The sequence below is a fragment of the Pogona vitticeps genome, chromosome 1, assembly GCF_051106095.1.
Source record: "Pogona vitticeps strain Pit_001003342236 chromosome 1, PviZW2.1, whole genome shotgun sequence".
NCBI classification, from domain to species: Eukaryota; Metazoa; Chordata; class Lepidosauria; order Squamata; family Agamidae; genus Pogona; species Pogona vitticeps.
Window position 1 is genome coordinate 161,408,128 of NC_135783.1, and position 20,757 is coordinate 161,428,884.

A 20,757-nucleotide genomic window follows, 5' to 3' on the forward strand; every position below is an offset into this window, starting at 1 on the left:
TTGCAACCAAGAAATCAGAAGAAGACTGGGACTAGGAAAGGCACCAATGAATGAAATAGAAAAAATAATCACATGTAAGAATATGTCATTGGAGACCAAAAATAAGATCATATTCTTGAATTTCCTAGCACCATGTGTTGGTGTGAAAACTGGACAGTTAAAAAGGCGGACAGGGAAAATATGATTCATTTCAAATGTGGTGCTGAAGGAGAGCTCTCAGGATACTCTGGATTGTCAGAAGGTTTGACTCTCTAAAAGAGACCAGGGCTTCAGTCTGTGAGAGTTGAGCACAGTGGCCTAAGACAGGACATTTTGGAGACAGCTCATTCGTAGGGTCACAATGAGTCAGAGACAACTTGATGGCACATAACAACAACAAATGTCAATTATCAGGAAAAAAAAAATGAAAACAGGACATTTTTACATCCAATGATCAAAAGATAGCTGATGAAGTTTGCATCACAATAGAGGCTAGCACTCCATCCCAGAATAAACCAGACAAAATCATGGCATGGAACATTGAGGGGTGATTCTGATTTTGCCCAGAGCCAAGGATGCAGATACACTGAGAAATCATAAGTGAGATGTGAAAATTTAAATAAGATTCAGAAATCTGAAACTTCATCTCCCCATGGACTCACCCTGATAATCAACAATTGACTGTAATAGTTCAAAAATATGAATATACATCACAGAATTGGACAGAATATACTAGGATAGTTGTGCATTCTGAGAGAATAAAGCTTCCAAGATTTGTATACATGCTTAATGCATGCATACAGTATGTAATACATATATGTGTATGGTTATATGTTGTTATATGTTGTCTAGTCAGAACTGACTTAAAGCAACCCAAATAGCCTGTTCGAGTGAGATATTTAAAGAGTGGTTTTACTCATTCCATTCACTATAGATTGGTATAGAAATGTATTCAACTTAGTTTTGGGGACTTCAATCAAATTAGATTTGCAGGTACAATTGCTCCTACTCTGAAGAGAAAGCCTAACAAATTCTGGGAAATGCTGCAGATTTATTTCTGGAAGGAAAGGATTCACAGTTTGGGATGACTAATTTTTATTTGTTTTGAGTTTTGTGTTTTGTTTTGTTCAACCCTCCCTATTGCTTTATTATGTGGCATCAAGTCACATCAGACCTATTGTGGTAATCCTTACAGTGTTTTCAAGATACGTGAGACATTCAAGCTTTGGTTGGCTGTTACTAGTCCCCACCCGAGTGAGTTTTCCTGGTCAGCTTGGGATTTCAATGTGCTATGAGTTACTATCAAACTGGATTGGGGCACTTGGTTCACACCTTTCTACCCTTCGCTCCCTCAGATCCTGCTGCTGTTCCCAAGCATGCTGCGAATGGAACAGGAAGTGGCCCAGCTGAACTGGAGGCTGCCTGGCGCAGCAAGATACACTAACTGCCAGTTACCCATTATTAGAAGTTACACTGAACTGAGCAGCTGAACAAGTCTGAATTGCTGACCCACATAGATTGATTGGTTTAGATTTTGCAGACCTTCTCAACTTGCCTCTTCCCTGTGAATCATTTTGTTGTGAGACAGTCCTGTTGAAATCTGCAGACATCTGAAGTAAGATTTGCTTTGCTCTGGGGTGTTCTTGTTTCGTTGTTCTTCTATGACTTAAAATTTCAGCATTAAAAATTGTCATGTTAAAAAGAAAGATGCGAGCTGAGCAGTTCGATTTCTAGAAGGGAGGAGGAAGCTGAGGCAAGAGTTGTTCTTATCACTCCATCTCTAGAGGTCTCATTCGCACATCCCATTTGCCCCTGTTTAAGAGAAGGTTCTGTTCCTCATTGATTTCGATTAGTTCAACAGTTTTTCTTAACCCTGTTTCATAGGTAAGAATGGACAAATGTACAAACTGTAGTAAAGTGAATGGAGTAAGATATACAGTGCATTTAAAAGCAGTAATATACAAAGAATCAACAAAGTACTTAATTTAATACACAGTGATTTGTGTGGACTCATAAAAGTTCCTTCAATGGCCGGAAACCAATACAGTCGTGCCCCACTTAATGATTACCCCACATTACGACGAATCCACTTCATGACAATGTTTTTGCGATTGCAAAACAATGTTTTAATGGAGTTTTTTCACTTTGTGATGATCGGTTCCCTGCTTCGGGAACCGATTCTTCGCATTACACGATCAAAACAGCTGATTGTCAGGTTTTCAAAACGGCCGCCGGCTGCTCAAAATGGCTCCCCGCTGTTTTTAAGAGGCATTTTTCACTTAACAGGCACCCGAAAACGGCTGCTGTATGGAGGATCTTCGCTGAACGATTAGGTATTTTGCCCATTGGAACTCATTAACCAGTTTTTAATGTGTTTCAATGGGTATTATATTTTGTTTGACGACGTTTTCGTTCTACAGCGATTTCATTGGAACGAATTAATGTCATCAAGCGAGGCACCACTGTATATTCTAATCCTTGTTGATAATTATCCAAGATACTGGCTATTTACTAAAAGAGAAAAGCCAAAGTTATGAAATGTTTAAAAACTATATGGCAATAGTAAGTAATAAATTTAAGAAAAAAAAACTAAAGGCAGTATTAATAGACGTAATGAATACAATTCACAGAAAATGAAAAAAGATTATTGAAGAGCAAGGAGTTTTACATGTGAAAACAGTTGCTTATACTCTTGAATAAAATGGGTTATCAGAGAGAAAACTGTTTTAGAAATGACAAGATGCATGTTAGCAGATGCTGAATTGCCAAATAAATTTTGGAGTGAAACTGATGACAGCAACATATATACAAAATAGATTACCAACTAAGCACAATAGCAAAAAAGAGCTTATGAGATTTGGCATGGAAAAATTCTGACAATAAAAAATCAAGCTTATGCTTATGTACCAAAACAGAAAAATATGTTAGGTTCCAGAGCTGAACAAAGTATATTAATTGGTTATGAAACAAACACTAAAAGCTATGGAGTGATGAATTTGAAAACTGGATATCTTTTATGATGAACAAAAGAAAATTGATTAAAAAGGAACTATACTTGATGATGCTGATGAAGAAGATGAATACACCACTCACAGAAGTAAAAGTACCAATGTGTTCAAAGTTTGAATCAGACAGAGGTGTGGTCAATGTTGAAATACAAAGTACAAGAAATATTGAAATAGAAGGAGAAAGAAATAGAGATGTCACCAATACTATTGATCAGGAAAGGCTTCTTGAGCCACAAGAGTTTCTGGAATCAACCATCAGGTACTCATCTCAACCCAATATTGGCAAAGATCCTAGTCACCTGTCCCACCTTGCAAGATAATTATTCTGCTTGGAGAAACAGAAGAGATGTATATGCAACAAGGACCAGGTTTCATTGACTAAGAGCATCCAGAGTTTGTTTGCAGATTAACGAAAAGACTACATGAACTTTAAAAAGTAGCAAGAGCATGGAACGAAAAACTAAATATGCTGATTCTATAAGGATTTCAACAAGGTGATGATAAATGTCTCTTCAGAAGAAGAAGAAATAAACATTTTACATATATGTTATTTCATTTGTTGATGATTTATTAATTGCTACTGGTAATGCACAAGAATATAAAAAATAGTAAGGAAACTAAGTTGTGAAATAGAAATTACTTTACATATAGTGATGTTTTTATCTAAACACTATCATCTGCAATATGCTAATTCTGCTGCTTTATAGGTTATAATTAATCTATTATAACCACATCTTACAATTTGTCAACCTGAGAAACTGGCAGAAAATGAAAGTGTGTGAAGACTCTCCCCCTCCATTTTTACATCACAGTGCAATTAAACCACAAATTATTTTGGTAACTTTTATATAGTACATTTTAAGAAATACCTGGATGAAGAAGAAACTAATGGTTGAAGATGATGACATACAAGTATTCAATTACCATTTTCCCCAAAAATAAGACAAGATCTTATATTAATTTTTGCTCCAAAAAACGCATTAGGGCTTATTTTCAGAGGATGTTTTATTTTATTTTTTCATGTACAACAATCCATATTTATTCAAATACAGTCATGCCATCATCTGGTTGCTGCAGAATGGTAGATGGAGGGGTTTCACTTAACTAGGGCTTATTTTGGGGGTAGGGCTTATATTACGAGCATACTGAAAAATCATACTAGGGCTTATTTTCAGGTTAGGTCTTATTTTCAGGGAAACAGGGTATATACATTCTGAGATACTATCATGATGAGGTTTCTGCTTTCTAACAGAAAAAATTTACACAGTTGGTATCAGATATATGTGGCATGTCCATTTCAACTTAAATATGGGTGTGAAAACCATGAGTGAAACATACAATTTAGGTTCAGCCATTGATGATCCTTGGTTTTTCCAGCTTTCACCAGTAAACTAAAAGTGTGAAATTAACAGGAAATTGAAATTATATAGGGTCTTCTTGCTTCCTTCTGTTCTTATTTGTGATATTTTTAAAACTCTGAAAACCAATAAAATCAACAAAATAAATGCAACAAACATAATTACCCCGAATGGGAAAAGGCTTAAGTCATCACAAAAAAAAGCGTTCACTGAACAGCTACCTAAGAGAAAAGCAGATATTTATTTCCTCCAAGAAAAACAAACCTGCTCATGTTTTAGTAAAACTAAGAAAGGAGGTGTTGCCATAATGGTTAATAATTTGAATATTAGAAGTGCAAAATATAAAGAAGCAAGACTGTGGAACATATATAATCTTAAAAACTCAAATAAATAAATAGCCTTATTCATTAATATATATATTAATGTTCCTGTAACTGGACAAAAAGCATTTTACAAAAAAGTTAAAGTGCAAAGGATTTTAATGGAGTGGTCTCAACTGAATTAGATTGTGCCCACTCTATAACATCCCGTTGATGTTGTGAGGTTTCTACAACAGGATCATTTGAATGATGAATGGAGATTCTGCAGCATGTGAGCCAACTCCTTTGTAAGTTCCATTAATTCAATAGACCTACTCTAGTTGCAACTTACTACTAGGTTTCAGCCACTAATAAATGACAGTATAGCACAAACCAGCCACATAAACAGAGGTTGTAATAAAAATCATTTTGAGACTGGATAAAGGTATTCAACTGCCTCAGGCATTTTGACCAATATCCTTTCTCAATCAAGATGCCAAGATTTGGCATATCGAAAGTCGGAAATTAATATTATCATTCAGACTAGGGTTATGAAGAATAGAAAATTGCAAACAAATATAAAAAGATTGATAGACTCTATGGAGGTATTACAAACACAGCAAAAACAAGCTGTTTTGTCAGGTGAAGAAAAAGCATTTTTCAAGAAAAAAGCATCTGACAGAATAGAGTGTGACTTTTTGAAGGCAATTTTGCAAGAAAATTAATTTTGGAGGACTATTTGCAAAGTGGTTTAATCCTTAATATCACCATCCAACATTAAGAGCATATGTGGGCAATGATCTATCAACTCTTATTAAAGTCCACAAAGGGATTTTGGTTTGTCTCTCCCATGTTTTTGTAAGATTTTTTGAATCCTTGGCAATTAACAACACATACATTTCAGGCACACATGCAGAAGTGCTTCATGAATAACATTTTTGTCATGCCATGATTTTTAAAACAGACACTACACTCAACAAACACTGAGCCACCAAATTCAGTTCTGTATACCTTTCAGATCAGTGTTCAGCTTACTCACCTATAAAGCCATCTTGCAAGTTCAGGCAGTGCCTTCCTAACAGGATGATGAGAAGGAACAATACAGAATTATACCTGGGATGTAGACACAGCATCCCATAATACTCTTGACCTAAGAAGTTAGGGCCAGTGTTGTGCTGCTGATTGATTGAAGCCTATCTGATCTGATGCCTCCCTCAATCTGAGCACTTTATCAAGGGGAGCTATCAAGGAGTCAGTGCCTGAAGCCCTAGTGGAAAGAAGAAGAAAAAAGAACTTTGCTAGGGTATCTGAAAAACTACAGTTTCCAGCATCCCCAAATTAGTATGGTTATGCTGGTTATATGGGTTCTAGGAACTGAAGTTCAAAAAGCAACTTTTCCAAGATATGGAAGAAAGGACAGAAAGAAAAGAGAGAGAGAAGTTAAATCCAGAAACATAAAGGCAAACACAAACAAATAAACTATAAGATAGAGATTTATATGGTTCCCATGTTGCAGTATGGGGTCAAAGGTGGGTCTCAAGTTCATGAATTTGCAAGGTCACTGCTTTAATATAGTGTTGAATAAAAACAGCATAAATCAGGGTTGCTCCTGATAACTTATACTTTTTTCCCTCCAGTGAGGAGCTCAGATGAAAACTATACATCAAATGCATGTACAATCATGTTGACTTGTCAGGAAATATCCATGACTAGTAGTAGGGCAAAATCTAGTATCCTATTCCTGACCTGCTTCTGAAGAACATTCACAGTTTGTAAACTGATAAAATGTTTTTCTCAATGTTTTTCTACATTGAAAATAACTCTCAGATAAGCAAGATAAGTAGAGGAGATTCCTGAGTGCATAAAATAATTTTGCTTCCTTGTAGTATTTTATTATGTTACATTGATGAATGTTAATACTTTGCTCCATGTACTACTATTAGCCACAGTATTCTTTCAAAAGGTCTAAGAGACCATGGTGAAAATGGAGAAGAAAGCAGAAAACCCTGATAAACACAGAATAAAATGTATGTCCTTATACAGTTGTATAATTTCTAACAAGAACATATATAAAATCAAACCTCATCCTCATTCAGGACTGGGTGATGACTGAGACAGGGAGTAACTCCTTCTGAAATTTTGGAGTGATGTGCCCCCACCATCCCAGTCCAGGAGCTGCCCCTGCCTTAATTCCCACTCCAATATGTGTGTTGTGTGTGTTGTCCTATTTTGCTTAATGCTATTCAGTTCATACTTCATTGTAACCTTGATGATCCATATTTCTCATAAGAACATCCAATGAAATACAGACCTTGTCTTTATGTATTTGCTGTTACAGTGGTGCCTCACAAGATGAAATTAATCCATTCTGGGGTTAATGTCATCTTGCGATATTTTCGTCTTGCGAGCTACGGTTTCCCATAGGAATGCATTGAAATTTAATTAATGTATTCCTATGGGAATTTTTTTGAAAAAAGTCATGTACCAGTTAGGGAGCTGGGGAAGCATCATCAGAGGACTGGCGGGGGGCCCCCTCACCCAGATTGTCACCTTAGGCAGTCCCCCAGGGCTTCCCTTGCACCATCGGAAGACTGCTTGGAATCCTCTGCAAGCGCCGCTCGGAGGGACCCCAGCACTTCCCTTGCACCATCGGAAGACTGGCAGGGGTCCCTCCAAGTGGTCTTGCAGAGGCTAGCCCAGCACCATTTTTGAAGATCGCGCCCCTTTCTCCTGCCTTCAGCAAGCCTCCGAAGGGAAAAAGGGGAAAAAAAGAAAGCCTTTTTCCATTCGGAGCCTTACCGAAGGCAGGGGAAAGGGGGGCAATCTTCAAAAATGGCGCTGGACTAGCCTCTGCAAGTGCCGCTCACCACTTGGAGGGACCCCTGTCAGTCTTCCGATGGTGCAAGGGAAGCTCTGGGGTCCCTTCGAGTGGCACTTGCAATGGCTTGTCCAGCACCATGTTTGAAGATCGTATCCTTTCCCCCTGCCTTTGGTAAGGCTCCAAACGGAAAAGGAAAAGAAAAAAAGAAAGCCTTTTTCTGTTCGGAGGCTTGCTGAAGGCAGGAGAAAAGGGCACAATCTTCAGAAATGGTGCTGGACAACAACAAAAACAAAAACAAAAACAAAAACAAAAACAACAACAACAACAACAACAACAACAACAACAACAACAACAACAACAACAACAACAACAACAACAAAGGCAACATTCGTTGTGCGAAAAACGGCCATAGGAACAATTGTCTTGCAAGGTACCAAAAACCTTGCTGGACCCATTCGTCTAGTAAGTTTTTCATCTGGTGAGGCAATCATCTTACGAGGCAACATGGAATTGGAAAAAGATCCAAGGAATTAGTGCTAAACAGCAAATGTCAACTCTGCCACTGTGTCACACTTCATCTGTGAATGTCCAAAGATTGCACAAACAGATTACGTTAGATATTTATTTATTTATTTATTTATTTATTTATTTATTTATTTATTTATTTATTTATTTATTTATTTATTTATTTAACTTATATGCCGCCCACACTACCCGAAGGTCTAATACAGTGGCAACGTTAGTGCCCTGGTCATTATGAAAAAATATACTCTGCCAGTCTCCAAAACCCCGTGGGAACATCATGTGGAGAAGGTGTCAGAAGCTGAGGAAGTCATGATCTTGTGGGATTTCTGGATCCAAACGGAAAGACACCTTGAACATAACACACCAGACATAGTAGTAATAGAACAAAGAAGAGTCTGGATCATTGACATTGCAATTCCAGGGGATGTCAGAGTTGAAAATAAAGAACTGGAAAAACTAACAAAGTACAGAGACCTGGCAATAGAAACATATTTCGCCTCTGGAAGAAACATGCTTCAGTGATCCCCATAATCATTGGGGCTTTGGAAACAATATCAAGAAATTTCACACAGTACTATAAGCAGTTGCAGATCTCAGAAATCATACCATCAGAGCTACAAAAAATGGCAATATTAGGAACAGCATACATACTGCACTGATATTTAACAGATACTTAGGTTTTTTGTTAAAACTTGTATCTGTTATATAATACTAGTCAATGTTTTTATAATTTTGACTGTGACTGGTGTTTTTGAATAATAATAACAATAACACAAGATCAATATATATTTATTTAAATGGAAACTATAACCAACTGAGCAGAAAGGAAACCAAAAATACAAGAGTCACAAAAGATCAGCTGCTTACTGATAAAATTATACTAAAGAATTCAAAACAGATGAAAAACAAATTTTAATATGGCCTGAATAGACTATAAAAAGGCATTTGACTCATTGCCACATAACTGGATTAATGCCTGCCTTAAAATTTTGGGGATTAGTAAAATTATTCAAAGTTCTTCAGGAAAAACATGGGAAAATGGAAAACTGTCCTAATGGCCCAAGGTGACGAAAATGGCAGAGCTAGTATTGAGAGAGGAATATTTCAAGGGGATTCTTGGTCACCACTGATGTTTAGCATCTCACTGACCCCCATGTCAATAATTTTGAATAACACTGGATAGAGCTAACATATTGCAGAACAAGCAGGGGAAAAAAATCAATCATCTGTTATACATGGGTGACCTAAAACTATATGAAAAAAGATCCACAGAGATAGAATCACTGCTAAACACAATGCAAATATTTTTGAAGATATCCAAATGAAATTTGGAATTGATGAATGTGCAGCTCTGTCAGTACACCATGGCAAAGATCCAAAAGCTAGATGGAATAGAGTTTAAAAATGGTAATATTATAAAATCACTATCAAGTGGTGAAAATTATAAATACCTTGGAATAATAAAAGCAGATAACATCTTGTAAACAAAAGTTGAATAACTGACAGAAAGGGAATACAATAAAAGACTGGAAATTCAAAATTCACAATGAACTAGATACATGGAGCACTGGGCTGAAAACAACAGAATGAATTCAACAGGGATAAGTGCAAAGTACTGCACCTCAGAAAAAGAAACCATTTGGACAGTTACAAGACAGGGAATACCTGGCTCAGCAAAACTACAAGCGAGAAGATTCTTGGAATTGTCTTAGATCACAAGTTAAATATGAGCCAACATTAGGATGTGGCTACAAATAAGGCAAATGCTATTTTAGGCTGCATTAATAGAAATATGGTTTCCAAATCCTGCAAGGTGCTAGTCAGCACTAGTTAGGCCTCACCTTGAGTATTGTGTCCATTTCTGAAAGCTAACAAATCGGAACAAATTCATAGGAGGGCGACAAGGATGATCAGGTAGCTGGAAACCTAGTTTTATGAGGAAAGACTGAAAGAATTAGACATGTTTAGCCTCGAGAAAAGAAGACTGAGGGGTGATATCAGTTTTGAAATATTTGAAAGGCTGTCATACAGAGGAGGGACAGAATCTGTTCTCAATCATCCCAGAGTGCAGGACACGCAACAATGGGCTCAAGTTAATGGAAGCCAGATCTTGGGTGAATATCAGGAAAAACCTCCTGTTAGAGCAGTATGACAGTGGAACCAGTTACCTCAGGAATTGGTGAGTGCTCCAACACTGGAGGTATTCAAGAAAAACTTAGACAATCACCTGGCAGATATGCTTTGATTGTATTCCTGCATTGAGCAGGGGGTTGGGCTTGACAGCCTTGTAGGCCCCTTCCAACGTCACTTTCCTATGATTCTATGATTCTATGAAAATCTTAAAATCAAAATTAAATGGTGGAAATACAATCAAAGCCATAAACACATGGGCCATTCCAGTACTGTAATTAGATACCCAGCTAGCATAATAGATCGGCTCCAAAATGAATTAGAAGAATTGGATTGAAAAACATTGAAAACATTAATCATGCACTACATCCAAAAAATGATGTTGACAGATTATATTTACCACAAAAAAATTGGAGGCTGTGAATTACTGTAAAAACAGCAGGTAGCAGAGGAGGAAAAAAGAAGCCTAAATGATTCTATTAGTACAAGCAGAGAAAAATTACTTCAAGCAGTAAAAATAAAGAATATTTGGAAAACAGCAGAAACAAAGGTTCAATATAAGAAACAACAATTTGAAAATAAATTGAACAGTTGGAAAAACAAACCACTACATGGACAACACCTGAGAATATTGATGGAAAACATGATAATAATTCAACATGGGCATGGCTAAAACCAAAGGCTTGATTTTTGCTGCACAAAAACAAGCGCTCCAAACCAACATGATGAAGGCTAAGATCCCAGGAATTAGTGCTAACAGTAAATGTTGACTCTGCCAAGAAAAAGATGAAACTGTGTCACATCTCATCTGTGAAAGTTCAAAGACTGCACAGATTACAAAATTAGACATGACAGAGTGGCAAAATTGATGCAGTGGTCACTATGCAAAAAAATACAATTGCCAGCCTCCAAAAACCCATGGGAACATCAGGTAGAGCTGTCAGAAAAAGTTGAAATCAAGATGTTTTGAGATGGTTGGAACAAAAGCAATAGACATCTTGAACATAACAAGATCTTGTGGGATTTCCAGATACAAATAGATAGATACCTTGAACGTAACACACCACACACAGTAGTAATAGAACAAAGAAATGTTTGGATCATTGACATTGCAATTCCAGGAGATACCAGAGTTGAAAATAAAGAATTGGAAAAACTAAGAAAATACAGAGATCTGACAATCTAAACATTTCGCTTGTGGATGAAACACACTTCAGCGGTCCCTGATATTAGGAACAACATGAAGCCATTTCACACAATATTATAAGCAATTGCAGATCTCAGAAATAACACCATAAAAGTACAAAAAATGGCAGTATTAGTAACAACATACACACTGTGCTGATATTTAACAGATACGTACATTTTTTGTTAAAATTTATATCTCTTATATAACACCAGTCAATGTTTTCATTATTTTGATTAACTGTGCCTGGTAGTTTTGAATAGTAATAATAGAATAACAATAATAATAATAATAATTGTTTGTAATTCTTGCTGGAAAAGATGAAAATACAAGCACATAAAATCATTACTATGACACAATAGTGACACAAAAGTCACATGAAAATATAAGCTAGAAAAGAGCATGAATATAATTTGTACAAAACTGTATCTCATTAAATGCATGTTGGATGGGGGAAATGAAACATTATATTCATAATCACACTTTTTAAGATGACTGGAAGAAGCTCCATTTTGCTCTGAATGGGATCCACTCTCATCAACATAATCAGTATTGTTATGAAATCCACTGAGATAATATTGAAAAGTCACTTTACCTGACAAGAACCAAACAATTTTATTAACAGAGAAATATGATCACAAAGTCTGTCCAAACACTGACACTGACTGACTGACTCTGACTCTCTCCATGGCTTCTGGCTGAGTGTGCAGTGACGAGAAATGTAATGTGCTGCCTCTCAACCACTCAGCGTTATTCACTTGCATGTTCTCACTGTGTGCAGAAATATCAAACAGTTATTTGCTCTCAAACATTTATTTTGTAACCAATTACTACTTTTGTTTGTTTTTAATGGAGGTGGTAGGTCAGAAAACCCAAGTTTTAAGAAAACAAGCAAGGGAAAATAAGATTTTTCCCCCTCTACTTTTCTTTCTTTCTTTCTTTCTTTCTTTCTTTCTTTCTTTCTTTCTTTCTTTCTTTCTTTCTTTCTTTCTTTCTTTCTTTCTTTCTTTCTTTCTTTCTTTCTCTCTTTCTTTCTCTCTCTCTCTCTTTCTTTCTTTCAATTTCAGCTGCAAAAGATCATAACATATCTTTAAGCCTTCACAGGCCCCCTATGAGGAAATTGCAGCCCCCTGGGGGGAGTCTCTGTGGACCACAGGTTAAGATCCGAGGGCCTAGGGCAAGCTGCATAGTTCCAGGGCACACCGAGAAGAAGGGGTTGGTAAAGCATTTCTGAGTATTCTCTACCTAGAAAACCCTTGCAAGGGTTGCTAGAAGTCACCTGGGAGAACATAATAATTATTATGTAATGTGTTAATAACATGCATGTTATGAATAATTTACTAATACTTTATTCATAAAACAATGTAGAGTATACGTAACTACTTAACTCTTTTGCAGCAGCATCTGAAGAAGGGGACTACAGAGAAACCTGTAGCAACCCTTCCCCATCCATGTTAGTGTTAAATATGCTGGAAGTCTTTTTGTTGATGATGGTGGTTGTAGTCTTATTTTCACTAATAACCAATGCTAATGTGTTGCTTAAAATATAGACACACACATGCTTATGTGCAAGTAGATGCATTCACACATACACACTCAATTGTAAGCTCTGTGCATGAACCCTTACTGAAACAGAGAGCAGAGATATTTATTAGCTTAATCCTTAATTGTCTCACAGGCCCTGTCAGCTGTCTCAAATGAGATACCTATGTTGAGGCTCTGATAATATATGAATTTATGTAAGTACCATTGTTGATCTGAAGGATCATTTGAAAGGTAGATGACTAGTCAATATTTTGTCTTAATGGACTGGGACAGCAGATAAAGAATTTAAATAATAATGGTATTACTTGTTTGACAAAGCTCTGAAGAAGCTTTGGTTTCCTGTAACAATGCGTTGGTTTTGCAGTTAATAGGTATGATTTTAATATTTGCTGACCAACTATAAGCATGGCATTTTAATTAAAAGATTAAAATGATTGCATTAACTAAGCATTTCAGATGGATAGCATCCAAATAATAACTGATTTTAGAATGTTTGTCAAGCAAACCATCTGCTTTTTTTAAATTTGTGCCTTTGAAAAAGAAGAAATGCACCATCCCTTATGTTGCTTAGACAAAGCACTGCTGTCCTACAATTTAAAAATTATTGTTTTCTATTCTAATTGTTTGTCTTCACTGTAATAACAGTAATGTAAACTCCAGTGTAGTAGTAGCAACCGTAATACAGTTCTTATAACTCTGAGAGGAAAATTCTGTGGAAATGGGCTGTTTAAAACAGAGTGGAAACTTCAAATTTTGGTTCTTGTTTAACATGTGGTCCCTCTAGTGGCATTTTAGCAGCAATACGGGCAAAAAGAAATGAGAAAAACACCCCAAGACATAGTTACATTTAACACCAACAATCGAAACATTTTGCTTAGCAAAAATATAATTTCCAATGCCCGCTGAACAAGGTGGTGAGGAAATAGACACAACACTTTTCAAGAAGTAAAACGGTCATTAACAGCAATGACCGGATACTGAAAATAGGATGGTAAAAGCAGATGTGTAGTACCTTTAATGTATAGCCTTTTGTAACTTTTTATTTTATCATATTTTGTACAAGAAATTTCTAGAGGTGTTTTTCCCCCCTTTGTATCTGTAATACTTTATGTGTCTCAAGTTCAGCTCTCCTTCTGTCTGGACTCTGTTCTCTTCCACTTCCCTAACATAGAGTATTGGTCTTACAAATTGCTGTGCCCTCCAACTTTTCCTCTTGTTTTTGTCCTTGCAAGACACACAAATAACTCAACTATAATTCTCTCTCTCTCTCTCTCTCTCTCTCTCTCTCTCTCTCTCTCTCTCTCTCTCTCTCTGTGTGTGTGTGTGTGTGTGTGTGTGTGTGTGTGTGTGTGTGTGTGTGTGTTATTTGTTGTCCTTTGCTTACCATTCACAGATCGCCTCCAAAAAGGTTCTGGGCTGGCGTGCCATTTATATATATATATTTACTTTTTCAGCTTAATTGTAGAGAACAGAAAAAATGACAGACTAACCCCGAAATGACCATCCAGGCTTGTAGCATTTCTGCCCCCACCCTTAGAGAAGTTTTATGCTGGTGGATGTAGCTTGTTCTACTGGGATCTCTGTCAACTTCCCTTTTTATGCATTTAATGTTCTTCCCCAGTGATAGCCTAAGGGTGCTTTTGCTAAACAATTAATGTAAGGCTTCTCCTGGGAATCTAATGGGTATTTAGCAATAAGTTCACTTCCAGCACATTGTATAATGTGATATTTTGACAATGGATATTGTGAGGTTTCTAAAAGGTGAAAAGTGTTGTTCTCATTTCATCCTCATCCTCCTCATCTTCCCAGATTACTTCCTTGGTACAGTATTGTGGGGTAGGATACAAGAGGGGCCAGGAATGGTAGATAATTTGTCACAGCACTTTTAAGTGCTGTAAGGCAGTGTGTTCCATAATTTCTGTGTCATTGTGCAACACCACTCACCTTCCCTAACACAATGTACAAGTCGTAATCTATTAGAGAAAATAAAATTTACTGTCACATTTGATATGAAAGCCACCAGCAATGAAAGCTGTATTGCTGCTACTGATATTTGTATTATGTTAATAAAAAATGATATTAACACGTGAAACTATCGCCAGACAAGGAGAGAGAAACAGCAGAATGTGAAAGCAAAACTGAAGTAGCAATGTAAAATGTAAAAATAAACCAAAAATGCCTTCTTAAAAATGTAGCCATACCTTTTTCTTTTCAATTCTATTTTATTGTCTTTAGAAACACGGTGTGTGTTTGTTTTCATCATCATATTGTTCAGTTCTTTGGTGGCTCTTGACTTTTTTCCAGATGACTCTGGTGTTTTTTTTAACTGTCTGTGATTTTGTGTCTGTTGTTTGTTTTGTTATTTTAATGGAAACTTCAACTTCTTTTAAAAATAAAACATTCATCCAAAATAATTGCAAAGAATGGTGAGAAATACATGTCTACGTTTTACAAACAATGTACCATTTTCTGTTTCAGTACTATTCATAGGTTCTTCAGCTGTTTATAGAGAAATAAGCCACACTAATTTCAGTGAGAGTTACTGCCAAGTAAGTATTTTTGAATGTGCAATCTTTCTCTATCTGCCTACTCTTTCTTCTTTGTGTGTTTGTGCTGACCTCTGTGTTCCTCCATCTTTTTAAAAATAGTACTTTTGGACAAAGAAATATTAGGAAATAACAGCATACATATGATGTATACTCACTTATAAATATAGGTGCTGCTATACATGCAACCTGTATGTTTAAAGTCAGTGTTTAGTGCTGCTAGTTGTTTGCAAATTAGGCTTAAGAAACAATGTAGAGTCTGTACAGTTACACTGTAAATTACAGTAAAGATTATATTATGATACTTATATTTCACTTTTTTCTTCTTTGGAATTTTAAAAACTAAATATGTTAAAGCTTTGAAATACCAAATAAAATATATTCTAACAAGAAACATCCGTGAAAATATTGGGATTGCTTCTTATGTGTTTTTGTAAGAGAACACAAAGTCACTCACAGGCTTCATCCCAAATTCTTATATAAAAATTCCCCTGCCTTTATGACATTAATCTTCCACATATGTGTGCCTATATTTCATTCTCATGATACAGGCATTCTTAGCCATCTTACAAAATGGCCTTTAAAGAAGATAAAATCTTTTAAAATCGACAATAGCCAGAAGGATGACAGGATAGGGGTCCAGCCTGGTTTCCCAAGAAAGAGAGTTCTAAAGCCTGGGAGGAGCCACTGAAAAGGATCTCCCTCCTATCCACAGTGGGCCTGCCATGTGAGGGTGGAGGAAGAATATGAGAAGATCCTCTCCAGAAAATTTGAAGCCAGGGGAGGTTCCTCTAAGGAGATGAATTCCTTCAGATGGCCTGAACCTAACCCTGGACCCAAGATTTCATAGGCCAGATCCAGCATTTTGAACTGGCCCTGGATATGGACTGATAGCCAGTGGATGTGATGTAATAAGGCAGTCTGGGCCTCTGCTGTAACTGAGCTAGCTGGGATTTCTGAACACTTCTCAAAAAGTCCCATATAGCACCTGTCACCATAATCTAAATGGGATGTAACTAAGTCATGTGTCACCATAGTTAAGTTAGACATTTTCTGAGAAATACTGTATACGGAATGAGTTTAGTGGGAGCTGTATCATTCCTGCCAATTGGGTCTGCTGGGTGAAGTTGTCTTATTGGGCCATATTCCAACTCCTCCCTGCCTCCCTGCTTGCTTATGCAAAGGGCTGTATCCGGGCGTCCCATGCCCACATGGTGCTCCAAAGTCCACTTGGGTTTCATTCCAAATTCCTGGAAAACTGTTCATTCCAGCTTCCTAGGCTTTTCTACTGCATGAGTAGGTAGGCAGGACCTGGGACAAACTGGATCTTCCACTAGAGCCCAGTGGCCCTGTACTCCTGCTGGCAATATCATATCTTTATCATATCTGGGCAGTCTCAGCAGCCCAGTTGCAATCCCCAGCATTCTAGTTCTAAACAAGCATCTTTGTTTCTTTGTCAGCGAGTCTAGTTAGACGTTGGTAGACAGGCCAGGCTCTGCCCCACCCAAAGCCTGCCCAGGTGTCATCTCATCATCCCATCGTCCGGCTTCAGACTGCAGAGCTCATCTGGTTTTCAACCCGTGCCAAGGGGGCCGGCCTGTCTAAGAACCCCCCAAACCTCTGAGGGCTATCTTTATCATATCAAGGCGGTCTCAGCAGCCAGGTTGCAAGCAATCCTCAGCTTTCTAGTTCTAAACAAGAATCTTTGTCGCCCCATCGCCCGGCTTCAGACTGCAGAGCTGATCTGTTTCTGACAGCCCTGAGGCCCCATGGATTAACCGCTGTTAGTAGCACCGACCCTGTTCATCTGATGGTGCTTCTGGTGCTGTTGGAAGTTGCAAGCAAGCTCAATTGCCTCCTGGAGGCAAAAACCTTTGCTTTGCAGGAAAACCTGATGTTGCTGAAGAAGACCAGAATCTGCTCTGCTGCCTTTTGCCTCAGTGTCCCGATGGGGCCAAAAGAGCCTGTTTTCCTGCTGCCAACTTCCTCAGTGCCCGATGGGGCAGCACACACCACTTTGCTGCTGCCAACTTCCTCAGTGCCCCACAAAACCAAAAAGCCTGCTGTGCTGCCAAATACCTCCTTGCCTCCAGTCCTCCTGAGGGCAAACTCTACTTCACTGGCAAATGTAATGTTGCTGAAGACAAACTGAATGCCTCATGCATGCCTCTCGGTGCCAAAGAAGACCTCTCTTTCTGCGGAGGGGCCAAATATAACTCCCTCAATGCCATGGGCTTCTGTGCCGTGTGGTAAACTCTCCTGGGGGGACCCAATTTGTGGGTGAATAACTTGGAGGTCCGATATCCAATCTTCACCAAAGTTGGCATACATGTTGGGGAAAGACATGGGAAGTTCCTTTGTGATTTTACAGTCTCTACATACCTGGGGGGAGCTTTCCTGGGGGGTGTCTTAAATGCAGCTATATAACTCAGCGGTCCATGATCCAATGTTACCAAACTTTCTGGAGTTGTAGAAAAATGTCTGAGGACACTTCCCTGCAAATGTGGTGTCTTTAGGTTCTCAGGGACCAGTGTTATAGCCATTTAAAGTGCAGATGAATTGATGGAGCGATCCATCAATTCATTGAATATTTGTATATTTGTATTCATTGATCCGCTAACCTTGATGAATATCGGATCAAAATGCATTGCCATTTTTTTTATTTGTCCCCATCTCTAGTAGTGGGACTTGCTTTTCAATATTGTCCCCACCCCAGCTGTAAGTAATCACTCTTTTAAAACGAAATTACATTTTATTCTTTTCTAAAATCTAGTTTTTCATTGCAGTTAAGCATTTAAAAATCTGGTGAATTTCATCAGGAGACACTGAGCTGTATGCCAGAAATTAGTGCTTGACTTGAGCTGTATTTTGCTGCAGATCTTTGAGAAGATTTTGTGTGATGGTGTCCTTAGCATCATTTGTATTATATTACACACATGGGGGGGGGGAATTTGCCCCCAGGATATATATCTGAATCTATCTAGAGCTATAGATGCATCTGTATCTATAAATACAGATATAAATATAGATATAAAAATGCAGCTCTTGTTGTAATATAAGCATTTTGAAGCATTATTGTGCAGCTTCAGTAACACATCTGGCAATATCACTATTAAATAGAAGAGTGTTTTTAGAAAGAATGTTTATGACTTTAGATAACTGTTAGGGCAATAAGCATAAAAATGTGTTCTGCTATAAGATAATGTCATGCAGAGATTTAACAGTGCTTAATAATTAAGGCCAGGAGATTGAAATGCAACACCTGTGAAAAACTAAATTATAACCAGCTCTCAAATTATACTCTACCACTGGATGAACCTAAACTGCATCTCTTCCTATTGACTCCACTAATAACTATTTTTCACACAACATGGAAGAAAAACCAGGGTTTGCCATCAAAGATACACCCAACAGGGAGTGGCAGCCAGTCACCACTTTCTTGATAAATGCACGTGTATTGTACAGGAAGCTGTTTTCATTCACATTTCACACTTACATTTGTATACTTACACCAACTCAGATGGACTCTTAATGAAATATTTTTTTGAATAAACTGTGAAATTGTCAGTGTACAGCTTGATGCTCACCACCACATCTATAAATGCAGTAGCCAGACACATATAGTTGATGAATCCAGGTAAAAGATTCAGCTTTAATGAGCCATATTTAGATGAATATTCAACTCTAGTATGTGATTGAAAATCACATACCCCCCCCCACAGGAAAATTCTCCCCAGGCACCTAAAGACACCAAAATCACAGGGAGGCTTCCCCTGACTCTCCTCTACAATATCTCCCAATTTGGGTGGGATTGGACTTCCCCAAGCCAGTTGCTAAACTGCACTTCCCTTGGGGACCCCCTTTGTGGGTGTATAACTTGGATGTCTGAAATCCAGTCTTCACCATCCTTGAAGGAATTGTAGAGGAGAGTCAGGGGAAACTTCCCTGAGATTTTAGTGTCTCTAGGTGCTTGGGGAAACTTTCCGGGGGGGGGTTCTTTGTAGGTGTATAACTCAGACGTCCAAAACCCAAATTTCACCAGTCTTGCAGATCTTGTAGAGGAGAGTGAGGGAAAGCTTCCCTGCCAATTTGGTATCTCTAGGTACTTGGGGGCTGTTTCATGAGGTTTTAAAGTAAAAAAATTGACAAATTGATTTATTGATTTATCAGAAAAAAATCATTAATTTATAATTTCTGATTCATCAACCCTGATGAAACAGGAATCAAAACAAATCAGTATTGTACCCATCTCTAATTATGACTACAGAACTACACAACTTCATTGTTAACAATGAAGAAGTTGAAATTGTTAAAGCTCTTGTACACCTTGATTCAGCCATCAGTCCAAATACAGACTGCAGTCAAAAAAATCGAAAGAAGACAGACTCGGGGAAAGATTACATTGGCAAGTAATATAGGAATTGCTCTAGAACTGGGATGGTCAGATTCACATTATTTTCCACTGACCACATGACATACAAGTCACTCTGAGTCCCCCCACAAGCCAAATATTTGTTGCCCAGTGCTGGAGCATCTTCTCGGGGTGGGGTGGGGGCAGAAAGTACATTCACATTGGTTCAGGCAGAGTGGTCACTTAAGCTAAAGCAGAAAAATGTGCAGTAGTCAAACTACAAGGCATTGGAATCAGTCAAAGAAATTTAGATCTTTGTTTATAATCTTAGCAATGCCTTTTTTGTTTATAATCTTAGCAATGCCTTTTCTTTTCTTTTTTCTTTTGAAAAGGATTGGTGCCAGCACTGCAATAAAGTTACACTAGACCAGCTAGGAGAACAAAAAGAAAGATAAATGGAGGAAATTGGCAATCAGCCCTTGTTTGCAACTTGTTGAGAGCTCTGCTATAGCCATGCCTTCTGCAAATCTGGACAGCTACTGCAAAAGCTGTCTTAATAAGCTACAAAAAGGTGCTGATTCCCAATTTTCTTCTCTCTTTCATGTCTGGTCAGCTAAAGTGAATTCACCGAGGGAAACCCTATTTCCTGGATGGAATTCCAGCAGATTAATTCCAAATTTCCCCACTGTATTGTTGCATCCTTAGAAGGATGGCTATGAAGAAAAGCTGAGCAAGTTATCCCTGCTAGCTGGCAAGAATTTCGTGTGATTAACAAAAATAGCAAAAGCAGACAAAATATCCAATTAATATATATGAGCTGGAACCTCTGCTCTTCTTCGTTGCTATTATCATGGAAATAGCATCAAGGCACTCTCCCCTCTAAAGGTATTGAGGATGCTGGATTTGATGACAGCTGAATAGAGCTAAGTAGGGAATACATTCCACCACTGAAATTGTTCAACAACTGTTGTGAGGATTTTATTCATCTCCCTGTTTTTATTATTGTTAG

General features: G+C 37.7%; 1 protein-coding gene and 1 long non-coding RNA gene across 6 annotated transcripts in view; both read left to right on the forward strand.

Moving 5' to 3' along the window:
- The window catches only part of LOC140708401 (uncharacterized), a 35,165-nt gene extending 20,948 nt beyond the window's left edge, over nucleotides 1–14,217 (forward strand). For 4 of the 5 annotated variants that reach the window (XR_013537492.1, XR_013537493.1, XR_013537491.1 and 1 more), the window contains one exon: nucleotides 1,335–14,217. Coding sequence is in view for 1 of the 5 variants with exons in the window: in XM_078377723.1 (XP_078233849.1) it covers nucleotides 1,335–1,389 (55 nt within the window). In the remaining 4 variants the exon portion in view is untranslated. The remainder of the gene's footprint in view (nucleotides 1–1,334) is intronic. The other variant, XR_013537490.1, reaches the window with a different exon arrangement.
- A 1,111-nt stretch (nucleotides 14,218–15,328) lies between these two features.
- LOC140708470 (uncharacterized) overlaps nucleotides 15,329–20,757 on the forward strand; it is a 33,459-nt gene continuing 28,030 nt past the window's right edge. Inside the window, exon 1 of the long non-coding RNA XR_012088687.2 lies at nucleotides 15,329–15,400. This is a non-coding gene — a long non-coding RNA (uncharacterized LOC140708470). The remainder of the gene's footprint in view (nucleotides 15,401–20,757) is intronic.